We start from the raw sequence: 27,778 nt of genomic DNA on the forward strand, positions 1-27,778 counted from the left end.
TTTTGTCTTTATTATTCCATAGCATTAGAGATAAATGGGTTATAGCAGAAAGGATTCAACTCTAACAGCATGGCCGTGAGGGGAAAAAAAAAAGTTGGTACAAAAAGCACACCGTACGAAATATACTTACCCTATAGTATCTACACATGGGATTGAATGCATTGGTACCACATACAAAAACCATCTCGTCGTTTCTTGGGACAAATACCTTAATAAAGTTGTGGCATTCATCCTAAAGAAAGTAATAATTCAATTAATATTAGACATTCCATAGGCAGACACTGTGGGATGAGGCCCACATAAAGACTAACTCTGGCAGACACTCGTCTGTTTTACTTACTTTATGTTTGCCTTTCATGGCACAGTTTTCTCGGTCCTGTTGTCTTGACCGCCACGTCAGTTTCTGTAGTAATCAAGCAAAACCAAAGTTCAATATTTTAACAGAAAAATCTTGGACATTATTCAAGTTCTGAGGGAATGCAAATAAATTTCACTCACTCACCTTGTTTGGTATGACTTCTGTTTTGGGGATTTCATTTAAGTTTACCGTATAAACTTGATCCCTGTTGGAAACAAGGCAGTACGTCAAATCATGTGAATGCATAAAAATGTTAAGCTGCTTCTTCTTATTTTATTTTTACAGATCTGCCTTTATTGTATTTTGGAGATCATTTGGATTTTCTATGTCTCCCACAAAGTCAACAAAGAGTATTTTTTCATTAGTGAGATGCTTTTATATATTGCTGTGGTTAGAGAGCAAAGAACGCTCTTCTCTTCAGGCATGGGTCAAGCTGCTACTTGGTATTAGCATAGACATACTTCTAATATTTGCTTGAATAATTCCAAGTTAAAAAAGAATAAAGAAAGATTTTTTTCCCTGCTGCTTTAGGAATAAAGAATGGTGTATGATTTCTTGATGGCAGTAATAAAATAGCACCGCTGAAGGCTTTAGCTCTGTATTTTGTTCCTGGTACACAACACTGCCTCTTCTCAGTGAATATTTTTGGCTACTTGCAATTTTTGATCACAATCACATATTAGTTTTTCATGAACTAGACACATTAATGCAAGCACCACAAGAGAAAAGAATTTTAATCTAATAAACCAACCAGAGGAAAATTACCTGCCAGCAATATAAAGTGTGTCTCGAATTTTCAACATCAGCTGAAAGTCCAGCCTGTGCTGGGATTCATTGCCCGAAGGGCGTCCTCTAAAAACCGGATATTGCCTTGAATCTGCAAGTAAAAATGGGCTAAACCATCAGTCAGGATTATGGAGCTGAAGAATCAATATACAGCATTGATTAGCTGTATATACTAGTTGTAGAAGGGTTTTAACTAAATTCCTCTCTTAAGGTCTTGAATATAAATGAATAAAAGACAGGGAGTGTGAGCAAATGGTCTTTTTCTTTTAACTGGAAATATATAACCTATACATGGGTTGCTTTAGAAAAGCAGCCAACAAAGCTGTCCCACTTTCTCTAAACACTAAGAAATGATTATGGATAAATTAATATGCAAAACATTGATTAGACATAAAAAAAAAAAAAAACCTCTCTTTCTAAAAACAAATACACCTAGAAAATCAAAACCAAAAAAGCTCCCTTCTCAGAAAAGGGGAATGTTCTTAAGGTTACTTACAGTGATAGTCGACTGTATTAAGGGGTTCATCATCTTCGGGAAAGCTGACTGCCCTCAGCTGGGAAATCATCAGGAGCAGCATGTAGGCACAGAGCAAGAAGCACCTCATGGTGGGCCAAGGTGAAGTCAGAGCAGCCCCTCCTCAGAAATCCCACTTAGCTACCTGGAAACCAGAAACAATTTGGAAAGATCTCTATGGTGTAATGAAACTTTCTCATTTGTAATCAGCTCCATTTGCACCACCAGCTCTCTCCAGGGCCCTCCTCCAGCCAGGAATCCTGGCAGGGCTGGGTGAGGTATCTCTGAAAATACAGGCAAAAGATGGCACCATGCCAGGTCTGATTAAAGCATCTGGTGAGCATATTGAAGGTTTAGGCACATTTGCAAGAGTTTTTTGAGGTAACTACGTATGTCATCGCAGCAAGATCACCAGAACCACAAACAGAAACGCTGGCTGCTGACTTGGCAAGAAGATGGGCTAAGTTGGGATTAGAATTTTAATTAAACTCCAATCTGCTTCCCTTCCCCCAGCCTGAAATACAACCAGTACAGCTTGTCTCTGACCCCACCCCACCCCCCACCATAAAATGCCCAAGCTGCCTCACAAATTTCCAGGGAGCTGACGGTCCTGTCACCTCTCATCAGACCTTTGCTAAAGGCATTGCCAGATTCCCAGCATTACTCAAGCCTTCGCCCTAAATCCTAAAGTTGAACAGTTCCCTTAGCTTACTAAGACCAATATGGAGGCAATGACATGAATGACATTGAATCTGGGTGAAAGAGAATTAAAAGAAATGAAATGATTTCACGATCTATCAATTAAGCAGGACAGCACTGAGGAGTCACAGCTGACACCAGACCACTGGGGATGTCTACCTCTTTACATAAAACCATTTGGACACAAACCAATACCCTAAGTATGCCTATCCTCTTAGCTTTATTGAACTTTAGAACCGTAGGGGGCCTTAGGGACCATCTAGTCCAACCCCCTCATTTTTCAGATGAGAAAACCAAGGGCTGGAAAAATTAAGGGACTCACTGAATTTCAGGGAGCTATTTAGAACATGATCGGGGGATAGACTCACATCACCTGTGTCCCCATCCGGGCTCTTTTCATCAAATTACATGATAAAATTAACTGACTTTTTTTTTTCTCTTCAAAAAACAGCATTACAAAAAATATTTTGGGGGTAATGAATACCTTCATTATCTTTGTTAAAGTGATGTTTCACAGGTGTATGCATAAGTTACATTTTATTTTATTAATTTTTTTTAATGTTTATTTATTTTTGAGAGAGAGAGACAGAGACAGAGAGAGAGAGAGACAGGGTGTGAGTGGAGGAGGGACAGAAAGAGAGGGAGACACAGAATCTGAAGCAGGCTCCAGGCTCTGAGCTGTCAGCACAGAGTCTGACGCAGGGCTCGAACCCACGAACCGCGAGATCATGACCTGAGCTAGCCTGACGCTTAACCAACTGAGCCACCCATGTGCCCTGCATATGTTACATTTTAACTGCACATTTACATATGTGCAGTATATTGTATGTCAGTATCTCAACAAAGTTCATAGCATTAACTGTATAATATTAACTGTCAAAAATTAAAAAATCTTTAGCTGGTACTAATTTATTTAAAAAGTAAATTAGAGCTCTGTTGGGGCAATGGGATGGGTTTGTTTGTTTGTTTGTTTGTTTTTTGAGACCATAAATGCTCTATTCTACAACAATACTACCCCTTCCTTAGCCATACTTGTCACAGCTACTGTACTGAATAGTATAACATTTAGCTTTGTCACAGTCTCATTTCCCTCATTTCCTAACTTTAGGAGATCACTTCAAATTGTGGGTGAGTCCAACCACTCAGCTGGGTACTTACTATGCCTCTTCTATCATCTGAATGTCAAACACACAGATGTACAGGCATGTAAGCTATGCAATACTCTCAGTGTTGGTCTTTTTAACTAAAGTAGAAGGCAAGTAATATGTGAGTTTTAGAATTCTAGTTTTGCAAAAAGAGAGAACAATATTGCAATACATTTTTTCCTAATGGAGGATGAATCCAGCAGTAAGTCAACACACTGAAAATGCCCTGCAAAAAGCATGGAGGAGTGGGATCTGTGGCAGCATCGTTTTGTACTCAAGGCGAAAGAGTGTGAACGTTGGCAAACTCGGACTTGGGCTTGGATGGACATCCACCATTACGAGCTGTTTGGCCGGGGGAAGCTTCTTCAGTCTCTTTGAGCATTCGTGTCTTTATTTGCAACATGTGGATAATACCACCTCATCCACTTGGTGAAAAGGAACTAACTGTCTCCCTCATTCAAATTCTGAGCACAGTCAGTCCTCCTCACCCATTGCCTAGGGGACATCATCACATGACCTTGACCTTAAGAATCCGGGCAGAGTCTGGGAAAAAGATGTCCTAAAATATTAAAGCTATTTGGCCATTTTTTTCTTAAAGGATTTCTTTAAAATACAAAAATATTATGTTTAGAATAATTTTGTACAACTTGAGCCTATTTATCGAACCTAGAAAAGACGGTAAAAAACAATCACTCTCAATCCTACCATCCTAATGCAACAAATGAAATGATTTGGTTCTACCTTCTTGCCACATGCACATATTTCCAATCATGACAAGGTGACCTCTTTTAATGTACCAGTTTTTCTGAAGCAGCGTCTTCCTGTCTCACTTTTCTACCATGCTTCCATGTTTTGCCATTTATACAGGCCCGGGAAAGCTGAAGTAGTAAAAAATATGAAATGTCGCCATAAGAAGAAAATTCTGCTATGATACCCATCCCAAACTTCATCCTCTGGATGGAAGGTCACTGGGTGTTTCTGCCGGGTAACAGGGGTAAAGATCAGGAACACCCATCCATTCTAAGGACACGTAGAAATATTTGTGTGAAAACAAGAGGCAGATAGTTCTGTGAATCTTTTTCCACCATGACAGGTAAGTTCACATCATGTGGGCAGAGCCTTGATGTCCCAGACCTCAGGACAGGGAGGGGCCCTCACCAGGAAGGGTGTCTCTCACATCTGTGATTCCGGCATTGAGGCTGAGGATGAAATCACTGCTGACTCACTGGCAAGCACTAAGTTGCCGGCTGAGCTATCATTTCCTATAACTCATTCATCTGACACTGCAGAAAGCAATTTCTCCCCATACCCTACCCCCACCCATCTCATCCTCTAAAAATAAAGCCCCACCACTAATTGCTTCCTGTCCCTGCATAAAGCTTTATTTTAAAAAAAAATACTTTCAGATTTGCCATAGAAATTATAAATGGAAGTATTTAATGTAAAATATACATCAAAGTAAGACTAAACGGGGGAGGCACGGATCTAGAAATAACCAAATACCTGAGAGAAATGAACCAAAGAGAACTTCTTGCATGCAAACCCCTCAGAATATCTGGCTTTTACCTTATTTAAGGAAGTATCTCAGAATTGCAGGGCCCAGGAAAATCATGAGACTAGTTTTGCTGAAGGAGGACAAGTTAAGAGGCAGGGCAAAAATGCTGGAAAAGAATATAGACCTTGGGGTTTGAAAAGTCTGAGTTCACACTTGGTTGTGCCATTTACTTCCTGGCTCTGGGACCTTGTTTAGGTTGACTTCACCTCTTTAAGCCTCAGTTTCCTTAAGTGCAAATTAGGAAAATTGCCATTACTACCTCATAGGCTCTTCTGAGGATGAAATGAGACAATCTATATAAAACACCTAACATAGAACCTGGCCCATAGTAAACCTCTAGTAGATTTTCATAGGTATCATTATGACTATTATTGTTATATATTATTGGGCAAAAATGGCCCTAGAAGGGGAAAGAAATGCTTTCTCTTTTATCTTGTACAACTGTTCACAAACCATTTATATATACCATCGTAACAATGGTAGGGGTGCTCCTAGAGGATTAAGGTACTGCTCCATGGACATAGATGCTTCCAAGGAGGAGGAGCAAGCCACCTTCCTCATGCGTAACGTTACAGTAAAGAACATGCTGATAAGAGATTTTTCCCTTTAGCCAGAGAACAGGGGAAACTGAGTAAGTATATTTTTGGTATTATATATAGGCATCTCCCACATATTTCTGAGGTTAAAGCCTAAATGTAATGAGAGAAGCTCTTAAAAGCAGTTCAGAGCTGTCAAGATAGCAAGGGCTTGAGTGGCAGAATCCTTGAGAGAAGGAAGGGTGGCAGGAAATTGGATCCACACTTGGCACTTGATTTTATATTATGGAATTTGTTTATTCTTAAGCTATCTAAAAAGGAGAGTGTAGCTATCCAGAAAAGCCAGATTTTGGGCAGTATCAAGTTGAGGACCAAGAAGGAGCCCCCATAAATACCAACAGGCTCTCTTTTGGATCTCTGAAGATCTACATCTTAGGAAGATCCTTCCTAAAAAGAGGAAGCAAACATGGGGTCCAATAAAATAATAAAATCTCCCACCACTCTAGCTCCTTGCAAAAGATGAGGTGAGTCCTCTCTAGAGGAAAATAATGTTATCTGGAGTGTACATTTTTTTTTATACAAAATGCTTACCAGCAATTACTAAACATTCCAATAACTAAGACTAAGAGAGAAAACAACAGAAATAGGCTCATAGGTACCCAGATATTATAGTTATTAAACATAAATTTAAAAAAAATAATTGTTTATTTTGTTCAAGAAAAAAGATGACAAGATAGAGAATTTCACCAGAGAACTGGACTTTATGAAAAAAGAACTAAGTGGAAATTCTACAACACAAAAGCACAGTCATCAAGCATCTTAATAGATGTGTTTAGCAACACATTTCTTGTAGCTGAAGAAAAGATTAGTGAACTAGAAGATGGGTTAATAGAAAATATCAGATAGAAACATGGAGAGCAAAAAGGTTGGGAAATACAGATTAGGGAGTAAGACACACATAGGATCTTATGAAAACATCTAACATTAGAGTGCCTGAGAGTGAAAAGAGAGAGAGAAGTGGACAAAAGCAATATTTGACAGATAATGGCCGCATTCTTTTTCAAAACTGACAAAAAAAAAAAACATGTAAGTCTCACATTCAAGAAACTAGAATTTCTAAATACAAAGAAAAACACAGTTAAACACATCATAGTCAAGATGCTGAAAACAAAGACCAAAACAATGTTAGAAGCTGAAAGACATTTTACCTTCGAAGAAGCAAGAATAGTACTGACAGCTGACTTATCAATAGAAATGATACAATCCAATAGGCCATAGAATGACATTTTTAAAGTGCTGAAAGAAAATAAATTTGGGGGCTAGAGTTCTATTACCAGTGAAAATATTCCTCAAAAATGAAGGCAAAATCAAGACATCTTAGACACACAAAAGTCAAGAGATTTGTTGTTGGCAGATCCAAACTAAAAGGAATACTGAAAGGGAGTTCTTTAAGCAGGATAACATATAGGGTTGGTTAACATAAGTTCTTTTTATGATTATAGCATAGTGGCCAAATTTGAAATTCATGAATCCCAGATAAATAAATTGGTTTAGAGTTCTTGTCTCTTTGAAACTTACATTTGTGCAAAGGAAGTGAGAATTCAGGAATGAAGTAGCCATACTTTATCCCCAGCCCAAAGACTCCAGGGACACACCAGAGACATGCTGATTTGAAAGCTCTACCCTAGCTATCTTCTGGAGATGCCACTTCTTGAAGAGGTGTTCAGACTATCACGCTGCATATACCTCAGGATCTGAAAGTGGAGTTGGTTCCTCCCACTTTCCCAATTACTTCTCCAGATCTTGGCTCTTCATGCTCTTGCAAACAAACAAACAAACAAACAAACAAAAATGAAAACAAAAAAACAACAACTTTCTATTTGAGGTTCTACCTCTCCTCCTCCTTTTTAACTGGTAACTTCCTAGTCACTTTCTCTAACAGACTTTTCAAAGATTTTAGTAGCCTCAGTCTATGCTTCCACTTTGGCATGTGTCAAAAGCTTTAGCTTCTTCACCTCAAAACTCATAAAGTCAAGCACTGCATGCTCTGCTGTCAATCTCTTGTCCTTAACTCTTGCTTGTCTGACCACTTTCACTGTGACTGCTCCTCCTTCTCATCAGGGTCATCAGTCTACCAACCGATCTAATTTCTTCTAATTCACTAGCCTTTTGCAATCTGGACATATCACCTTATCCTTCTTAGATGTAACAGGCAATAGTCAATCATTTCAATAATACTTTAGCTTATATTCTAGACTCCTTCATCCTTTGTATCCTTGTCAGACTTTGTTGAAAAGTTCTTTCCTTGGATGGAGTCAATCATTCACCTTCTGCACTTGCCCCAGAACAGCTGAGAACCAGTCAAGACAACCACACACCGGGACAATTTGGTAGTAACACCACAGAATTCTTGGCCCCCCACTACATCTAGCACGATCATCTCTGGGGATGCTATATTTCCCTATGAGATATGCCTGCTCCCCAAATGAATACGTTTAAGCTTTTCCTACTGTCTTAAAAACCCTCATCTGTTCCTTCTCACTTTGCTACACTCTTTCTAGATGCCCCACAGCTACCTCACTCAGAAAGTAAAAGCCATGGGATAGGAACTTCTTTACCTCTCCTGTCCCCTTCCCATTACCAAACAGATTCACTGTCTGCATCCTTATCTAGTGTTTCTTCCTCCCGTCCTGTTTTAAGACACTTTCACTTCCCAAGTCCTCTCCATGTGCTTTAAAACCAACCTTTTCTGTCTTCCCTGGAATAGAAAAAAAAATGACAAAAACATGGATTATATTTTCCTCTCTGTGGTATATTCTCTAACTTTTCATTGATTAAATACTATCTGTCAGCACTTAATCTGTCTAAGCTTCTCTCATCTCAAAAAAAAATGGTAAAAAAGCTCCTGTGACCCGAGATTCTTCTCTAGCCTCCACCTTCCTTTTTCTTTCCATTCATGGGCACTTAAAAAAGTTTTGTATTCTCACTGTTGTCATTTCCTCACCTCCCACTCATTCTTCTACTTCCTCTGTTCTATCTCCTCTCTCAATAACGCCTTTCAGTAAAGACAGGATGACCTCCAGGTAGCTAAATGCAATGGATGCTTCCAGTCCTGTCTCCTAGGATTGCTCAGTAGCTTTAGACACAGTTGACTGTTCACAGCTTTTTAAAGCACCAACTTCCCTTATATCACATTCTTCTGACCTCTTGCCTATTCGGTCTGCCCTTCGTTTGTCTCTCATGTATTTCTAGATGAAACAAGCATTATCTTTCAGAATATAAATCTCACACTATTATTTCACAGTCCTCCAGTAACTTTCTCTTACTCTTAGAAGGCCCTGATCTGTGTAATGGGGCTGTAAGACTTTCCATGTTCTGAGTCCTGTCTCCTTCTCCAGTCTAATTTGAGCCTATATCCTTCTTTACTTGTGTTCCACCACTCTGGCCCTGTGTCTGGCCCTGCAATGTATCATTCCACCTACTTCCATCAAGTACTTTGTTCCTACTTTCACTCTGGATGGCCCTTCTTGTCTCTCATCTTTGGCTTAGTTAAGTCTTACTAAGTTTTTAGAGTCTAGAGGGTATTCTTCTCAGTGTCAGGGGATAAGCATGTGTCACGGTTGTCTATACTCGAGACAATTGTGAATGAAAGGTGAATGAAGGAAGAAACAAAAGAACTAATCAGGTGTCCTGAATCACCACGAGCCCTGCTGAATCTCTCAGGGCAAGATCAGAATTTTGGACTCCATCTAATCTAAATGTATTTAATACTGTTAAAAAAAAACAAACAGGTATAACAAAGAGCAGCCGACCCAGGGAACCCTAGGTTCGACTCCCAAATAGCACTATTTCTTTTAGTTGAATATTCTGTGAGCTAAATGAAAGAATGGGGGTAGAACCTGAGCTGCAGCACCAGGGACAGCATTCATTCTATAGCACATGAAATTCCAGGGGGCACTGTTCACACTGAGAATGATAGCCAGCTCCTGGAGTTACAGGAGTTATAGGTCTACTGCCTAACAGCCCCCCACCTCCAGGACAGAATGGAAAGGTAGCAATGGGTTTCGGTTGACTGAAAAAGAGCAAAGAGAAGCAAATTAGTTGCCATTCTTTGGAGCCAACCAAGACAGGGTTGTAACTGAAGGTCAATTACAAAAGGCTTATGTTTATACAGCATTCACTTGCCTGGATTCTATGCAGTATGTTCTGGTTAGGGCTGTAGGTTTTAGTAAATGTTTAGTCAGAATTATATGACAACCAGGCTGACAGCATAGCCTGTTAAATATAAGAAAGTGAGAGGAAGAGATGATGAACCACTATTAGTCCAGAAGACGCTTAAGCAGAGTTGAGGTAGGTATTCTGGGACCTTCTAAGGAGCTCCCTGAATCCAGGCTCACCAAGTGACGCTGGACTGATGGAGTCTCTTGGAGTCTCTTGTTTAAGGAATCTCTACTGCTACCCCACTGACCTCCACCCAATCCTCTCTTACACACAAGCTTGGGGACCGGGTGCCATATATGAACAAATATACCCTCTCTTACTCTGGGCCAGGAAGAGGTGGCTGAAAGGCCCTTGAGTCTGAGACCTTTCTGTCTTCTGGGAACTTGGGTGCCCAGGTGAGAGGAAAAGGCTTCGAGAGCTGTGATGTTAATGTCACTTTATAATCAACCATTTAAAACACTGTCCCATAGCATGTTGAGGAAATGACAAATCAGCTCTCTGACTCACCCTCCACACAGCTGAGTTCCTGCTGACAGATTAGAATCTGGAAGGACATGCATCTTCAAGGAGCAGGGAAGAGTCCCCGTGGGGAACTGGGGACTTGGAACAAAGAACCTGTTGGGGATTCTTCTCCCACTGACACTGGAAGGAGAGGGAAAGCACCAGGAACCAGTAGATTTGGGATCACAGACTTGCTGCGTGATCGCCAAGTCATTTCAAATCTCTGGCTTAGGTTTCTTCATATAATAAAAAGGAAGGGAGTGGGGGGTTGGAAATGTAGGAACACTTCTTTCTCTTAAGAGTCATGATCTCCTGAAGGCTGGAGGAGAGATTATTGCTTCCCTTGCCTACTCAGATAAATGTCCTGGGGTAATCCCCACTGCCCCACAGGTTCTTTCTCCTCAATGTGTGAGCACCCAAGTGACTCCCATCACAGACAAACAGAATTTTCCCAGATCCTGAGGCGGTTTCTGTTACCTCCCTGTCTTTCACCTCCTCCACCAAGTTTCTTTGAAGAGATGTCTGAGCCCATTTGTCTCCACTTTTTATTAAATTTTTAACCCACTTCAGTTTAACTTCAACTCTTGCCCATCAACCACCTAATTGGCAAACCCAACTCAACCCTCATTCTAAACCTTCTTTCATCTCCGCAAGGTATTTAATCATGTTGACCTCTCCTCAGTTCTTGAATGTCTACCTCTGGCCTTCATAGTTTTTTCCTTATCTATCTAGCTACTCCTATTCAGCAAACTTTCCCAACACACTCACTCTTAGATGGGATTCTTCACGGTTCCACTTGGCTCTTTGGAGATTCACTCACCTTACACCCACCTTTTTCACTACCACCAATTAACTGATGAATCCCAAATCCACATGTCCAGCACAAACCACATTCCTCAGTTATAGAGCCAGCTGTTCAATTCTTTGCCAGATATTTTGACCTCAGTAAGATATAAGCAATTTAAATTCAGAAGGGACAAGCCTGAACTTCATATATGTTGCCCTGACTTGTCCTCCTGCTAAATACCTTATAGAGCACATGGTCTCAGCTCAAAGTGCCAGGGTTCAAATTCATGTACTATAACTTCCAAATATGTGACCTTGGATATATTATTTCATCTCTTAAAGTCCCAAGTTTTCTCACCAAAAATGAGGATAATTGTAGCACTTACATCATTACAGTGCCTCAATGAAATAATCTATGCAACACATATAACTAAACCTTTTGTACATGATAAGGATTCAATAATTACAACTACTAGTATTGTTCTTATTGATATTTTAAATATCCTACTCCATCACTTAAGCCTTAAATTTGAGAGTCATCCTAGATTTCTCCCTTTCATCCTCTCCAATCTGTTAGCACACCCTATTGATTTTTCTCTTCCTTGTTCTAGAATGCACTCTTAACCGGTTTTTGCTCTCCTAGACTTAAGTTCATTCTCCAAAAAGCCACTAGAATGATCTTTCCAAAGCACAAATAGTATCATGTTACCTTCTTTTCTAAAAACAGTTTAATGGTTTCTAAAGTCCTCTATGATAAAATCCAAGTTCATTTCCAAGATTTACAAGGTTCTTCACAATCTGATTCTTGCCAGCTTCTGTCCCTCAAATGCCCATCTTGGAAATTGTCTACTTATCACCACAAACTGTCCCAGGTCTTTACTTCTGGCCATTCTTCCCCCCAACCCCTAATCCCTCTTCTCTGGCCACACTGCTCTCCAAATGATGGCTAATCATACTGTAGTACCACGTAAATACTTGTATTACAGATCTTATCATTTCATAGTAATTACTTGTTTTCACAGTTTCTCTGCTGGGATGCTTCTGGGAGAGAGCAGATCTTATTCATCCTCTATCCCAGCATCAGGACAGGAACTGGCATCTAGGAGGTCTTCAGTCAGTATTTAATGAATACAGGAAGAGGTAAATATACAAAAGAGGTTGTACATGTGACAGGACTCTGCTATGGCACAGGTGCCACATGAACATCTCTCTACCATTGTCTCAAACACCTAGAGTCTTGAGCCTACAATTGCTCTCCTAGCACACAATCCTCATCAGCCCCCAATCCATGAGTTTCCAGGTGCTGCAAAACCAACAGGTTCTTTACAAACGGCAACAGATGCCTCTTTTCACACTTAGGCATCATTAACAAATTGCTCTTTGATCCAGGAGCCATGGGTAACAAGGGCCAAAGGAGTTAAGCGATTTCTGCCACACACACCTCGCCCCTCCACTGGAATTCCTGTTCATTTTGAAGCTTCCCCAGAACAAAGAAAAGGAAAGCAGAGCTGCTCCTGAGATGAAAGAACAGGGTATGTGGGACTGGCAGAAAAAGAAGCCTGCCTGGCTCCCCACTACCCAACAAACAAAAATAAAATAAAAGTTAGCCTGCCTAATGGCTGGCTGATGTCTGAGATCCTGCAATGGGAAATTCTTTTCTTTGGCAGATGGCCTTTTGTCCAGTTATAAAGTAAGTAGCGCTAAAGCACACTGCATAAGCCAGAAATCAGGACGAATACCTTCCTAAGATCTTTTCTTTGGGCTAGATTCTAATAGGAGAAAAAGGAAAGGTGGGAATAGATGCCATGGAAGGGAGGCAGGGGCATGCTGTAGGGTGTGGAAGCCTGTTGTGTTCTTTATTAATGCCTTGCTCTTATAATTGATGCTTTCCCCAAAGTTGGGTCAATTTTGTTTATTTTAATTTCATTTTACATGCATGAGGAAAGCTGGCTATTTTAAAAAGTTTTCTGAAAATTAAAGCAGCTTTTTATGTAAGGTTTTCAGTTTAAGTCTGAATTTTTTTTTTTAAGCAAAGCATACCAATATCTCCATCAGTAATGCTTCTGGTCAAATATTAATAATTCAAAAAGGAATTGAACTTAAAAGGAACTGAGCAGGAAGGTACATAAAACAGGATCTAACCTGTCTTTGCCAAATTCTGAGCAAATCAGAAACAGGGATCTCAGAATTGGACCTCTGATTAGAGCCATGGCTCCGGGGAATGTAATTCTAGTGACAACTTGTCTAGAAGTTCTGCCGGTCGGCCCTAACTCAGATTGGGTAACATTTGAAAGCAAAATTGTCCTAGAAACGATCTTCATTTAATGAGAAAGTAACACAAGAAACTAATGAGAGGACGAGCCTCTGCTTAGGCAGAGAGAACCCGCCATCCAGGCAGATGACAAACACATCAGCTTCTTAAGAGATCAAGATGAGGACTAGCTTTGTGAAAATACAAAACATAGGAACCTTCTATGATTGACAAAGAAAACCAAATTAGATAGCAGAAGATTGCTGTGGCAGATACTCACACAACAGTGTGCTCTCTTTTCAGGGAGGACTGCGGGGCTTTTGAGGCTAACTTGGTGACAAGAGAAATTAAAAGCCTTTTCTTTTGTTATCTCCTCCACACAGGGAGCTCTGGCCAATCCCGGCTGCTTCCCTGGGGCCTCCAGGAGAGGAACCATTCTAGACAAAGGAAGAGCTCAGGGTTCCAAGGGATGACTGAGATGCCAAAGGACTCAGCCTGTCTTTGGAACATTGGCTTATTCTACCAGATGACCTGCTGGGGCTGCCATATGGCCTGCGCGTGACATTCTGTTCAGGATAAAAGGGCCTGGGTCCATGCCTGCTTCTGCCCTCTGGGCTAGGATGACAGAAGTAGAGCACGTTTGTTCTGATTCTACTGACTTTCTGATGCCGCCACCACTACTGACTTTCCGATGCCGCTTTCAATATCCTCCACGGTGTCTTTTTCAGCTTTTCAAAGAACATGAACAACACTGAGGCAAGGAAAGACTAAGGATGAGCTGCTGCTACTATTCCTGGGAGAGAAGAAGCAGATAAATGAAGGAACTTCTACTCCAAGAGTGGTGAAGCCAGTGCAGAACCTAGATCTCACAAGAGTCCAGTGATCTATGCTTACAGCCACTGCCAACAACAATAGCAATTGTTCTGCATTAAAGAGCTTGTGTCTTCACGTTTTATATTCTGCAAACCACCTCACCAGAGATTTCCAGATGATGTCATGATTTAAAACAGTGTCCGAGGGTTTAGAGAAGGGTTAAATTCTAACAATCCAGAGTAAGAGAAGCAGCCTTTCTTAAAATTTTAAAAGTCAAAAATTCCTGGTTCAAATCCTGTGATTTTCAGCTGCCAAAAACATGGCTTTTATCTGCCTTCTGCATTTGAGTAAGCCAACAGTAATGGTTGCTTGTCCGTGGCAAATGTGGAGAACGATTATTAATGGTTTCAAAGGACCTAAAGCATTACTGTTATCCACATTCCATTAGAAAATTCAGTTCCACTTTGTTTTTAAAAATGCCCTTCCTGCGTCAAGAGTACGTGGCCTTTGTACTATTGTTGCAACTCCCTGTGAGGTTATAATTATTTTGAAATAATTATTAAAATTTTTTAAATGTTTATTTTTGAGAAAGAGAGAGAGAGGAGAGAGAGCACAAGCAGGGGAGGGGCAGAGAGGAAGACACAGAATCCAAAGCAGACTTCAGGCTCTGAGCTGTCAACACAGAACCTGACACAGTGCTCTCAAACTCACAAACCGCAAGATCATGACCTCAGCTGAAGCTGGATGCTAAATGGACTGAGTCATCCAGGTGCCCCTCAAAATAATTTTTTAAAGATTTTTTTAACTGTTTATTTATTTTTGATAGAGAGGGAGAGAGTGAGTATGAGCAGGGGAGGGGTAGAGAGAGAGGGAGACACAGAATCCGAAGCAGGCTCCAGGCTCTGAGCTGTCAGCACAGAGCCCGACGCGGGGCTCAAACTCACAAACTGTGAGATCATGACCTGAGCTGAAATCAGATGCTTAACCGACTGACCAACCCTGTTGCCCCTCAAAATAATTTTTTAAAAGAAAACTATTTTGTCCCAGGGAGCCTGGGTGGCTCAGCTGGTTGAGCGTCTAACTTCGGCTCAGGTCACGATCTTGCAGTTGATGGGTTCGAGCCCCACATCGGGCTCTCTGCTGTCAACGCAGAGCCTGCTTCTGATCCTCTGTCCCCTTCTCTCTGCCCATCACCCCTACTCCCTCTCTCTTTCTCTCTCAAAAATAAACATTTGCTAAAAAAGTGTTTTGTCCCTACTGATAGAAACGAGATCCCTGGTGACTTATGTTAGCCCAAAAAGTCCTAGACTGAAAGAGAGGTTGTAATCAAGAGTGAGAATAATGGCCCGAGGGTATTTTATGAGCGACACAACCTCTGTGAGGGCCCAGCCTAGGCCTGGGTTAGTTTACCTGTGGATTTTTGAAACATCGGGGCCACAGAGACAAAATGGGAGTTTAGGTAAATTGATGCTGATTCCTGATTTTTAACTAACTCAACTCAGCACCCAAAGGGTACGAGAAAAGCTGGGCCCTTCCTTCTATGAAGGGTGGGGCCTGACTAAAGTATGGGGGTTGGGAACATGGACTCTGGAGCCACAATGTCTAGGTAGGAGTCCCAGCTTTGCCACTTAATTAGCTGTTTGCTCTTGAGCAAGTGGTTAACTACTCTGTACCTCACTTCCCTGTAAACCAGGAATAATGCTAGCAGCTTTCTCACAGAGTTGGTGTGAGGATGGAATGAGTTATTAAAGCAGCATACAGAATTCCCAGCACATGTTATGTGATTGGGCGAGTACCAGGAAGATGGCGCAAGGCTGAAGGCGCAGCCTTGAGAAAGGGTTGTGTGCTTCCAGTGCTAGTGCTGGAGATAATTATGCTTCAAACGTTATATTACCCCTATCTACATCTATTCTGGCCTCACCTTATGAATCACCTTGGGGGGGGGGGCAGGTACTAATCTTACCCCAGACATCAAATACACCTGGAGATAATAGGGAGTTAGGAAATCTGGATTCTACCTTTAAAAACTTTTTTTAATGTTTATTTACTATTGAGACACAGAGAGAGACAGAGCATGAGCAGGGGAGGGGCAGAGAGAGAGGGAGACACAGAATTGGAAGCAGACTCCAGGCTCTGAGCTGTTAGCACAGAGCTCAACACGGGGCTCGAACTCACCGGGAGGTCATGACCTGAGCTGAAGTCGGATGCTTAACTGATTGAGCCACCCAGGCATCCCTGGATTCTACCTTTGATTCAGCTTGAGCTAGCTGAGAGGCCACAAGAAAGCTAACGTACCTTCTCTGGCTTCAGTTTCCTCACCTATATGATGATGAGAGGGTTGGGCTAGAATGTCCAAAGTCTCTAAGGACCCCTCCAAGTCATTAGCTTTTATGATTCTGATCTTATGTGCCTGGTTTGAGAAAGGCTCTTTACCAAAAGCAAAATGATTCCCAATTCACACTTCTGAATTTTTCCTATAGCACTGATGTTGCCTAGGATACAAAGTGCAAGTACTCCCTCTGAATCCCGGGGACTGGGGAGCGCTGTGATCACTGCCTCTGACGTGTAACGCCAAACCACAGACAGGCTTCGCAGTACAAACTGATGGGCTGAACATGGAATGAGTCTCCACTGGCATGTATGAATGGGGATGGGGCATTCTGATGGTGTACCAGATGCAACGGCAGAGGGTAAATTTTTTCCCTCACTGTCACGTGGCTTTGAGAAATACTAGCTTTAAGTGCTATCTCTAGCTTCTTTGGATCTGGGGATCAGGTGGTGCAAGCCCTCCCACAGGTCAACAGATCACTTCCAATGTCTTTAAATTTCATGATATACTTGTGGGAAGCTTAGCTCACATACACCCAGAAGCCCTAGGTCTCTTCAACTCTCTCTGTCCCCACATGTACTTCATAGCTGACAAAGATATTTCATTAACTTCTGTGTGTGAGCACAGCCCCCAGGTCTCAGGGATATTCATCCTACTCTAGGGACTGGGCCAATGAAGCTTTCACTTTTATTGTGTTTTATGCTTTTAAAACAAAAATGCCTTGTCTATTTTGGTCCTTAAAGGCTTAGGACAGAAATGATTACCTCCACTGAATTTCATGTCAGCTTCATGAGGACACAAGTTACGTCTGTTCTGTTCTTGGCTTTTATCTTTATAACCACCATGGTATCTGGTACCAGATACCTACTCACAGAATGTTTACCGAGTTAGTGCATGAATTTCCACCACACAGATGAGAAGTTAAAGAACTGCTTGAGGTTAGGCTGTTAAAAAGAGGCTTCTGGATCATCTGTCTCCGGGTCTGTTGCTCTTTCTATCACCTCAGTGGCTAATCTCAGAGAGGCTCAAAATGGAATTGCACAGACAAACACAAAAACTAGGTTCCACAGCGACATTCAGCAGTGACCTTACAAATTCGAGGCCTAAGAGGGAGCAGCGGGCAGCATTTGGATGATGCCTCTCTTAGCTATGCACATTCTGGGTGTATAGAGTCACCCGATTCCAAAATGAGCCTGCTTCCCCTGCCTCGCTGCCTTTGCATGTGCTGTGCCTGCCACTTGGAATGTCTTTCCTATCTTTTCCTCGCCAACTCCTAATCAGAAGTCACTTTCCACCAAGATTTTCCCTTTCCTGCCTTCTGCCACCAAAATCTGAGCTCGCCTTTGTTAGAACACATACCACACAATGTTAGGCTTCCTCATTTTCTCAGCTTCCTTTCTTTTCCCCAGCCCCACGCTGTAAGCATCTTGAGTTCAGGGATTGTCTCTTATATCCATAAATAAATTCCTAAAAAGTGGTTGGGATACAGGTTTTTAATAGTTGTTTGTTGAATGAATTGTTGTGTGCAACCCTGTACCTTATTAAAAAAAAAAAAGTTTAAAAATCTCCAAAGAGCACTTTTCCCACTAATGATGAGCCGGTAGCAATGGTCACCCATATGCACCAGTAATGAACACACACCGGCATGAAATTATGCGGCCGTGTGTGTGGAAGGCACTCGTGCTCATAGCTGCTGAATGTGACCACAGTAAGACACGGGCTCCTGCTGATGTTGTGATTGCTGCAATTGCGGAGATAAATACACAGGAGTTACAATGCTCCAGTAATATTATCTGGCCCATTTTCTACAATGACCTGAGCCTTGGACCTGGGGCTCCAAATTCCATCCCAGCCATATAGGAAGTGGAAGCACCCTGGAAAGGTGCACACACACACACACACACACACACACACACACACACAGTGTTGCTTACCACATGCAAACAGGCTGAACATTACAGAAGAAAGATTGACGGAAATTAGTCTAATTACTTTTGGAGAGAAAAGTGTGGCTGACTTTCCTTTTCACCACTTACCCCTATTACAGACTTGCAGCTCCTTGGTAAAAATAATTATAAAACCAGGAAGGTGGAAGGTTTGGGGGTCTTTTATGTAAAGGATACAGGGACAAAGAGGGGTTATAAAAAGCATAGACAAAGAACTCTACCAGGACTGAGGGAAAGCAAACAGGAGGGACCTGTAGGTTTCTTCCCAAGTTGTGTCTCTTCCAAGCTGGGGAGAGAGGGAACGCTGCCTCTTTCCTGTTGCACATGCTGAAGGTCCCAGAGAGCCTTTGGGGTAATGGGGACCCAAGAAGAGGAGGCCATTAACACAGGCACAATCCTCACTCCAATGTGGGTGGGGAGACCGCTTTTCAGAGGCATCCTGATCAAAGGTTCCCAGGCCCTAAGCTGTATCTCAAAAGAGCCTGTACCACCTTCTCTGCTTCCTGTGTCTTTCTAAGACCCCAACCTCCCAAGGCGGGGGAGGAAACAAGGGCGCTGTGGAGCACCTGAGGGCTGGACAGAAGGGGCCCCAGCAGTGTGGGCTTCCGTGCCCTCCCATGCTCCCAGGCCAGCTCTGTCACCTCTTCTGAGAGGAGCTTAGGGAGCATTGCTGCTGACTGCCTCGCCACAGTTTTTTAAAGGGACAAGTGAGAAAATGGAAGTAAAAATACCTTGTAGACTGTAAAGGTGCTATACAAGTGTGAAGAAGTAGTATTATTATCGGTGCTTTATTTAGTTGCAGTCTGCATCAGCACGGTATACTGACATCGCTTACGCTTTGGCTCAAATCAATATGAACATTCCTCATTCCACAGATGCAGCTGCTCCTCGAGTGGCCGGCCTTCGGGGCCTCCTGCCCTTTGCTCCTGCTGTTCTCTGGACCTAGAATGCCTTCCGAGTGAGGATGCTCTGACTGGCAAGTTCCTAATCATCCCTTAGGGCCCATCACCGGTTCGGGCCGCTTTCCATCTCTCTCTAGTCTCCTTTCACAACACCCCATCCATTTCAACTATGGATTTGCCATGGTGGGTAGCACTGGCCACCTTCTTGCTCCCTTTCTGATTAGACTGTGAGTTCCTGGAAGCAGGATGTAGGACTTCTTGGTGGAAATAAGCTCATATGCCAGTACATGAGATATTGCCCACGCCCGCCCCACTAAGAGAGCAAAGGTGGCCATCGATAACATACTCCTTCGGTTTACAGGCGATGCGCCTGGGGTCCTGTGTAATCTGCACAAGCTGGAGGCTGGAGAAGTGGAGGCCATAATGATCATGACAAGCCATGGATGAATGCTAAGGAGGCAAGAGACATTGTGCTCAGCGCCCCCTAGGATGCTGGTGCTATTTCTCCAAATTTGCAGATGAGGAAATAAAGAGGCAGTCGGCCTTCAGTCCCAAAACTACATAGCGGGGCTTAAGTCAGTTTGACTCCAATGTCTGTGGTCTTAATCACTACACCAGGAAAAGGTACGGCAGAAGAAGTGGACAGGAGAGGAGAGAAGAGGCATTTGTAATTTGCTAAGAAAAGAAAAATACCTATCTTTAGCTTGATTTTGTCACTGTTGTTTTAAGATATGGACTCCATTATTTCCCTTGCATCCCTTCTTTCAGCCTGATGACATAGCAGGTAATGGTAGCAAATAAAGGTTCTGTGAAAAACATAAAATAGTAAGAGGACTTTCATGCAGGACGAGAGCCAAGATCCTGCCTCCCTAAGTCTTGGGAGCTGGCTTCCACCTCTTCCCCCTGTCTCCACCGTTGAAGCAGTGAGAGGCCACTTCCCTACCATCCTTGACATAATCAGCAGTCTTTCAGTTGTTTCCAAGGATGCCACAGCAGGGATGCAGCAGGGACCCGCATCCGGGGCCAGGGAATCTCCCTGTTCGGGTGCTCTTGTGTACGCATAGACTAGGGTGGAAGGCCTGATGGAAGGTGGAAGGCCTCTTTGCTCCCGGGTCCTTCAAAGCTCAAGAAAGCCTCGCTTGGGAACCTGTTCCTTTACATGTCTGGCAGGCCAGGCAGAGCAGATGTGAGGGGGAGGCACTCGGCAAGGTAGTCTCTGCCTCTAGAGAGCTTGTCCGCTTTTCAAGTTTCTGTCTTCAAGGACCAATAAGAGGACATCAAAGGGGAAGTTCTCACCCACCTCCCACTTCAGCCCCGTAAAATGGCTGGAAATGCGCTGTCACTGCATGGAACCCAAGGAAAGAGCAACGGGATGATGGTCCATCTTTTCAACTCTCCTGAGAAGAAATCCTCTTATACAATCCAACGAGGAAACACATTTGAAAAATATTCTGGCTCCACCACCCACTAGATGTGTGACCTTGGAAAAATTACTTAACCTTGCATCTCTGAAAAATAGAAAATGATTCCACTTATCCTAAAGGATTGTTCTGAGGGTTGTAGGCTTAATATACAGCGAACCTTTAGAACTGCCTGGTGAATAAGCACAGTGAGTACTAGCTATTAGCATGGTTATTGCTGTTGGTATTATTATTAGCATCACTCTGTTTTCTCTCTGCTCTGTTCCCTGCCCTGTGATAATCTAATCTTTTCTGCATATAAACTCTAGAGATTTCAGTTCCAAATTCTCCCTTGTAATATTCTTTGGAAGACTGGACAAAGAAACTGACTTCAAATAATTTCCCTTTTCGTGGTACTAGTAATGGAAACACCTAAGTCAACCACTCAGCAATCAGGCAAGATCCTCATAAAGATGGCTGTCGGCACATTAGAAGTTAAGCATTTTGCCAGTATAAATGCACCAACTATATTTAATGTCATTATTCTTCTGGAGACACATCACACACTCAAGCCCATCTCTAATATCTATCTTAATAGAAAAGAGCCCTGACAACCGATGATTAATAGCAGTGAGACCTGGCTTCCTGAAGAAGGCTGCGTAATAGAAGGAATACTGCTAGATTCCCAGTAGCAGAAATGTTAGTCCAAGAGATGCTGGGCTGAATTCCTTGTGGGAAAGGTAAATGGGGTCAATGGAGATCTCACTCCTGAGGAATTCTGAAAAGTAGGGAGTGGGAATTACTGCTACAATACATCCCAGGCCGCGATGTTCCAAGTATCTAGATTTTGAACCTCTCAAAGGGTTAGAAATTCGGTATAGCAGTTTAAAAACATGGCAACCAAATATTTTTACACTGTTCCCATTTAGAAGTGGAGATATATATATAGATATATATATATATCTATATATAGATATATATAGATATATATATATATATATCCTCCCCTTGAATCTGGCATATGACTACTTGAATAATGGAATATGCTGGAAGTGATGTGCCAGTTTCTGGGCCCAGGACGTAATAAATGGGCACCTTCCACTTCCGATTTCTTCAGATACTTGATGTTGACCAGTCACCATTGTATGAGGAGGCTCAAGCTGCTCGTGGAGAAGGCCCCTATAATGAGGAACTCAGGCCAGTCCTTGCTGAACTCTCTGCTGAAGAGCAACACCACTGGGCCCCATGTGAATGGACTGTCTCAGAACTGGATCCTACAGCCCCTGGTTGAGCCATCCCAGACGATCCTACGTGGAGCAGAGTAGTGTCTTCCAAAAAGCAGATCCATGAGTCAAATAAATGATTTTTTTTTTTTTTTAGTCAATGCTGTGCCCGATGTGGGGCTGGGACTCATGACCCCGAGATCAAGAGGAGAATGCTCCACCGACTGAGCCAGCCAGGTACTCCTTGATTGTTTTTGTTTTAAACACCTGGTTTTGAGGCGGTTTCTAATGCAGCTAGATAATTTGTAGACTCCATGTTTAGGTGAGAATCCCTTCCTGGATCTTTTCTAGGTATTCTATCTTGAAATATTGCTTTCTTTGCTTTCTCCTCTTAGACCAGCAAAAGACTCAAATTAGCCAGCTGTCAGATATATTGCAGAAGATACTGCTGGCGGTATTGCAGAAACAGAGGGAGCCTTTGGTCAGAATGCAGATGCCATGACAATTCCTCAGCAGCAATTTTCAGATTGTTTTTCTACGTGTCAAGCAGTACAAAACTTGTCCCTAAGATATTTTGTCCCAGTCTCTTAAGATAATGTCTTCTTGTTATTAATCATAGAAAAGCAAATTATATCAATGAGGTACTATCTTAAATTAGCTTTTTTTTTTTTTTTTGAAAAAAGGATACTATTTAATGCTAGTGAAGCTGGGATTGCAATATATCTCAATCAATATATTGCACATAGCAGGGTAACTCAGTACAACTATTTAGAAAAAACTAACCTTTGACTCAGTAATTTTACCTCTAATGATTTATCCTAAGTAAATAATCTAAAGAAGGAAAAATAAAGAAACTTAATCGAGGAAGATGCTCACTGTAGTCTTATTCATCACGGTGAAAAAACTGGAAGCAGGTTAAATTTCTAAACATGGAGAAGAAATTATATCAAGAGTATATTACATCAGCCTTGTGGAATATTATGCAACCATTAAGATGACAGTAAGGAAGACCAGCAATCCTTGGCTTATGATGTAATAATACTAAGTGGGGAAAGAATCAGGATATAAAACTGTAAATCTACTGGCTACAACTTTATAAAGACATGGATACATATAAAGCAAATATTAAAATGGAAAAGATAAAGAAGGTAGTTTATATAATAGCTTGTATCAGCATTTTTGCCTTTTAAAAACAAAACTTTGTATTTTTTTAATATTTAAAGAAGGTGGGATGGAGAGACGAGCCATTAAACAAATTAAAATTAGCCTCCAACTCAATTAAGCAGTTAATTGACCATTGTGGTCAAGATGGTTATTGCCCTTCTGTTGAATAAAACCAAGAACTGATACTTGGATCCCATGAAGAACAGCTTATTTTAGGCAGTGACTTCCTAGAGAATAAGTCCTCTATCATTTTGTATCATATTTATACTCTGGGTGTTCAGTCAGAGAAAATGGAGGTAATTCAGAAATTGAAGTTAAATTAGCACATTATAATTTTGGCTTTGTTCCTCTCCCCTCCCAACCTTCTACTTTTCCCTTCCTAGACTTTCAAAATATAAACTGCCAAAATAAAACCAGCAACAAGTTTCTATTTTTAGAGTGAACTTTAATCCAATTTTCACAAAGATCCATGCCAATTCAAAATCACTGCTCTTCTCTTGGTGCTAGTAATACAGTGATTGTCTTTTGCATTAAAAATTAAGAATTACAGTCACACAGGAGAAAGAAAACTTGGCTTCGACTTCTTAGTGGTCAAATGTACACCAGCAAAAGCAAGTGGAAAACTGATTGCCATCGAGTACTTGGGTATTTAAAGCCAAAACCATTTTTACCCCAACGGTTCAAACACTGGCATTACGGTCTCCTTTCTCGACTCTAAAATCATGCACAGGGAAGTGGAGAAGGAAGACCTGGCTCATTCAAATCCCAAATTTCCACTTAAAGCCCTGTGAGTGGAGTGGCAGGAAGTAAGGACATTTTCTCTGCCAGCTTTCTTGCTCACTGTGTAGTCATCACCTTCCTTCACCGTGATCCAACCAAGTGACAATCTAAGCGTTAGATTAACTTTCATTTGAATGTGTAGCAAAACATTAAGTACATGTTTTTATAAACTAATTTCCAAGCAGAACTGTTGATATATTTTACCTTAGAGATAAGTGGCTGCTGGAACACTGAATCTAATTCAGAATTTCGTCACACTGAGCCATTTTTCTTAGTCATAAAATAAGTACCACGGCAGATAAGGATAATTCTGTACCTCTGTCACTAGCTGTTAGAGCAACAAGAAGTCAGACTTCAGCTCTCTCTACAGCCCTTTTCAAATCAGCCCACTCAATGCTAATGCAAATGTAAACACATCATTCCACCAACCATTAGGACTGAAGAAATCTCTTGGGAGCTAAAATGTGAGCTCCCATTTGGTTCCAAGGCTTCTAAGTGAAGCACTCTATTGCACACAGTAAAATAGGCAGAAGTCAAGATGTTTTCCATCAGGAGAAAATAAAATTAAATAAGGTTAAGTTAAATTAGAGTAAGTAAATAAATACACAACCCCCTAAACTGGATACATTTTAGGAGGCCTAAAGACATGATAGTTGTAGCTCTTGAACATAGAAAAATTACCTCTCTCTCTCTCTCTCTCTTTCACATACACACACAAATGCCCTAAACTATTTCAGTTGTTTAAAAGAATCTACATTAACACTTCTTGATCAAGGCCAAAGGAAAAACTCCTTAAAATTTAAGTGATGAAATCCATAGCACTAAGCATCGTGGCTTTGATCTTAATTGGCTCCTGCTAGTCTTACACCAGAGTTGTTTGCAGGCTTTTAACCCTGCAGACGGACCCCATCTCTTCACTCAAACAGGCCAACAGCGTGCCTATGAAGTGGAGAAGCCCACTTGATGATGCAAACGTTTAGGTGGGTGATTAGACACACTTGGAGCATCAACTTGTCTTGTGATTTAAAATTTACTAAAATAGAAGGTGGCTTCCGGTAGAACTGAAGGTGTATCTCAAAACAAGGACGCTGAATATCAGTTAATTTAGAGGCTGTTTTTCTCTGAAATGTCTTTACTCACTGCAATTTGCTGGTGACCTCAACTTGATGAAAAACAAACACACAAACACGAGTGCATCTTAAGTCTGTGCTTGCCATTAAATAGCTGTAAGGTTTTTTTTTTTTTAATTTTTTTTTAACGTTTATTTATTTTTGAGACAGAGAGAGACACAGCATAAGCAGGAGAGGAGCAGAGACAGAGGGAGACACAGAATCCGAAACAGGCTCCAGGCTCTGAGCTGTCAGCACAGAGCCCGACGCGGGGCTTGAACTCACATACCGCGAGATCGTGACCTGAGCCGAAGTCGGACGCTCAACCGACTGAGCCACCCAGGCGCCCCAAATAGCTGTAAGTTTTAATACAGGATTTGTAACTGTGCTCTCAGAGATGTCAGGATGACTGAACCAGAAGATATCTTGGTTCTCACACTAAGGAAAAGTAGATTCCGTAGCAGTACCTTATTTTTTACACCTTGGGGAGACCGAGTCTGTGCAGACATCCAAGCCACCCTGAGTATGGTGGTACCTTTCTAACAGTTAACACTGAGTGTCAGACTACATGGTATATACCCTGAGCTGGTATTCACTTGGTATCACGTTGTGGAGTCTGTTTTAATTGGTCAGTACCCATGCCAGAGGGCTGGCTAAATATTTTGGCTATCACCCTGCAATATACCAAACTTCTTGGATAGTAAATTAGAAAATTCTCAAGGATGCCGGCATTTATACATTAGAATTTTAAGGCCTTAGATATAGATTTCTTTTTAAGTGCAGCCAAAGTACTGGAGTTAGTTAAGTCTCCTCTGGGATATCAGCATAAAAATCTAGAGAGAGGAAAGGACAGATCCAAATGAAATGAGCAGAATAATGCCCATCTCAACGAATTTGATTTTATGTTGTAAAACCACCCAAAAGCTTGTAGGCCTAGTCTAGAGGTCAAAGGTTTCAGCTATAGAGCTCAAATTCTCAAAAGGAGTTGTGATTTCCACTTTGTGTTTCTTTTGCTTCCATAATCCCCATGTCTTAATATGAAGTCTTGAGAGTGTAATCATCACAATTACAATCCAAATGCAGGCCTGACATAATTTTATACTAGTATTTTAGTCTACTGAAGTGTGAGGATTGCCAGCAGTGACCCTGGAGGCCATGTCTATTCTGCCTTAGTTTACAACTGAAAGGACCAAGGCCCAGGGAAATTACATGGTTTGTCTGAGTAGATGATGCAGCGGGAACTCAGAGCCAGAGCCCAGGACTCTTTACAACTCATGTCCGTCTACTCAGATCAATACAAAACAAGTGCCATTGTTGAAAAGCAGCCATCAGGACAGGCTATATGATCTGTAGGGGCCAGTCCGGTGCAAAATGAAAACATGGAGGTCCTTATTAAAAATTTTATTTTTTTATGAATTTTAAGATGGCTACAGCAGAGTGTTCTTGGCATGGGGCCAAGTGTGACTGCACAGGTAACACACCCAGGAAACTGACCCTGGGTACAGTTACTTAATTGTTTACTGGACTTGGACTCATGGAAGGCAAAAGGGAAGAAAGGCTCTTTGAATGCTGAAAACGCTCCAAAATTATCTGTCATGTGGGGAAGTGAATGAGTGAATAAGGAAATGAGGGAAGGAATGCATCTTGGAGACTACGGCTAAGACTCAGCGTCAGGCTGAGTTAATACAGCAAGTCACTGCGAGTGCTTGGTCCATTATTTAAGTGTCACAATTCATAATCTGAAAATACCGCATAACATAATAAACCTTCCCAGTCCCAATACAGATAACTTGCCAGATCTATGTCCAGGACGTGAATGGCAATGCACCCAGGTGGTGGCATTACCGTGCTATTATGTGCTCGACAAACGCCAACTTCCTACCAGGATGGTTTTGGCTTTTTTTCTCTTTCTGCTTTTAGAAGTAGCCGTCCAGATATATTTTATGGAACCTACCCATGTGCAAAATCTGCAAGCCCTTCAGATATGAATATTTCATACATTGCCAGGCATCTTTGATTTAAAAACAATAGTAATAACAATAAAACTACTACAGTATATTGAGTTTTTATTATGTCAGATATCATGTCAAGTGCTTTGAATATATTTCCTCCTGAAGAAGACCCTATAACATCTCTATGAGGTAGATATATTACCCTGATCTTCCAGTGAGGAAAACAAGGCTCTGAGAGGCTGAGTGGTGGAATCAGAATTTGACCTTAGACTATTTGGATTCCTGGAGACTCACTGTTCTTTGAAAGGAAAATAGTGCAGGTTGGATATGCCGAGAAGAGCAGAACAGGAGCTATTGCTTGACTTGAAAGAATGAGACTTTTATTTGATAAGGCCTGAGTGAAGTTTCACTTTGGTGAACAGAAATGAAAATCTAGGCGGTTAATTTTCAGCTTACTACAAAGGCAGATCAGTTGTACAAAGGCAGGTAAAGGAGGAGCCTCCTTGCCCACATTTTATGGGGCCTTAGGACTGATTTATTGCATGACTATACCGGGAAAAGAGGTTAACAGTACAGACTGAAAGGAGGCTCAGAGCCAAGCTAAGATTTCCACTCAGGTGGTTTGTAGTATATTTGTTTCATTAAGGGACAAGAGAGATTAAAAAAAAAAAAGTGGGTAACTTTCCTCAGTAGATACAGATTTACAATGTGTAACAGAAACACGTGAAACTTGACAGAGATTTAGGGGTTAATGGTTTGTCGAAGTAGGAACCATAAGAAAATGTGAGTTTAAAATCATGAAATGTCT

General features: G+C 41.6%; 1 protein-coding gene across 13 annotated transcripts in view; it reads right to left on the reverse strand.

The window, feature by feature from the left end:
• SEMA6D (semaphorin 6D) overlaps nucleotides 1-27,778 on the reverse strand; it is a 556,581-nt gene that overhangs the window by 10,732 nt on the left and 518,071 nt on the right. For 12 of the 13 annotated variants that reach the window (XM_027067177.2, XM_053224055.1, XM_015078917.3 and 9 more), the window contains 5 exons: nucleotides 1,641-1,803; nucleotides 1,124-1,235; nucleotides 503-563; nucleotides 341-403; nucleotides 131-232 (listed from right to left, as the gene is read on the reverse strand). In XM_027067177.2, the coding sequence (XP_026922978.1) occupies nucleotides 131-232; nucleotides 341-403; nucleotides 503-563; nucleotides 1,124-1,235; nucleotides 1,641-1,749 (447 nt within the window). In that variant the 5' untranslated portion in view covers nucleotides 1,750-1,803. Of the gene's footprint in view, nucleotides 1-130; nucleotides 233-340; nucleotides 404-502; nucleotides 564-1,123; nucleotides 1,236-1,640; nucleotides 1,804-4,243; nucleotides 4,381-27,778 lie in introns of all 13 variants that reach the window. The other variant, XM_027067178.2, reaches the window with a different exon arrangement.

The sequence above is a fragment of the Acinonyx jubatus genome, chromosome B3 (assembly GCF_027475565.1).
Source record: "Acinonyx jubatus isolate Ajub_Pintada_27869175 chromosome B3, VMU_Ajub_asm_v1.0, whole genome shotgun sequence".
Taxonomy (NCBI): Eukaryota; Metazoa; Chordata; class Mammalia; order Carnivora; family Felidae; genus Acinonyx; species Acinonyx jubatus.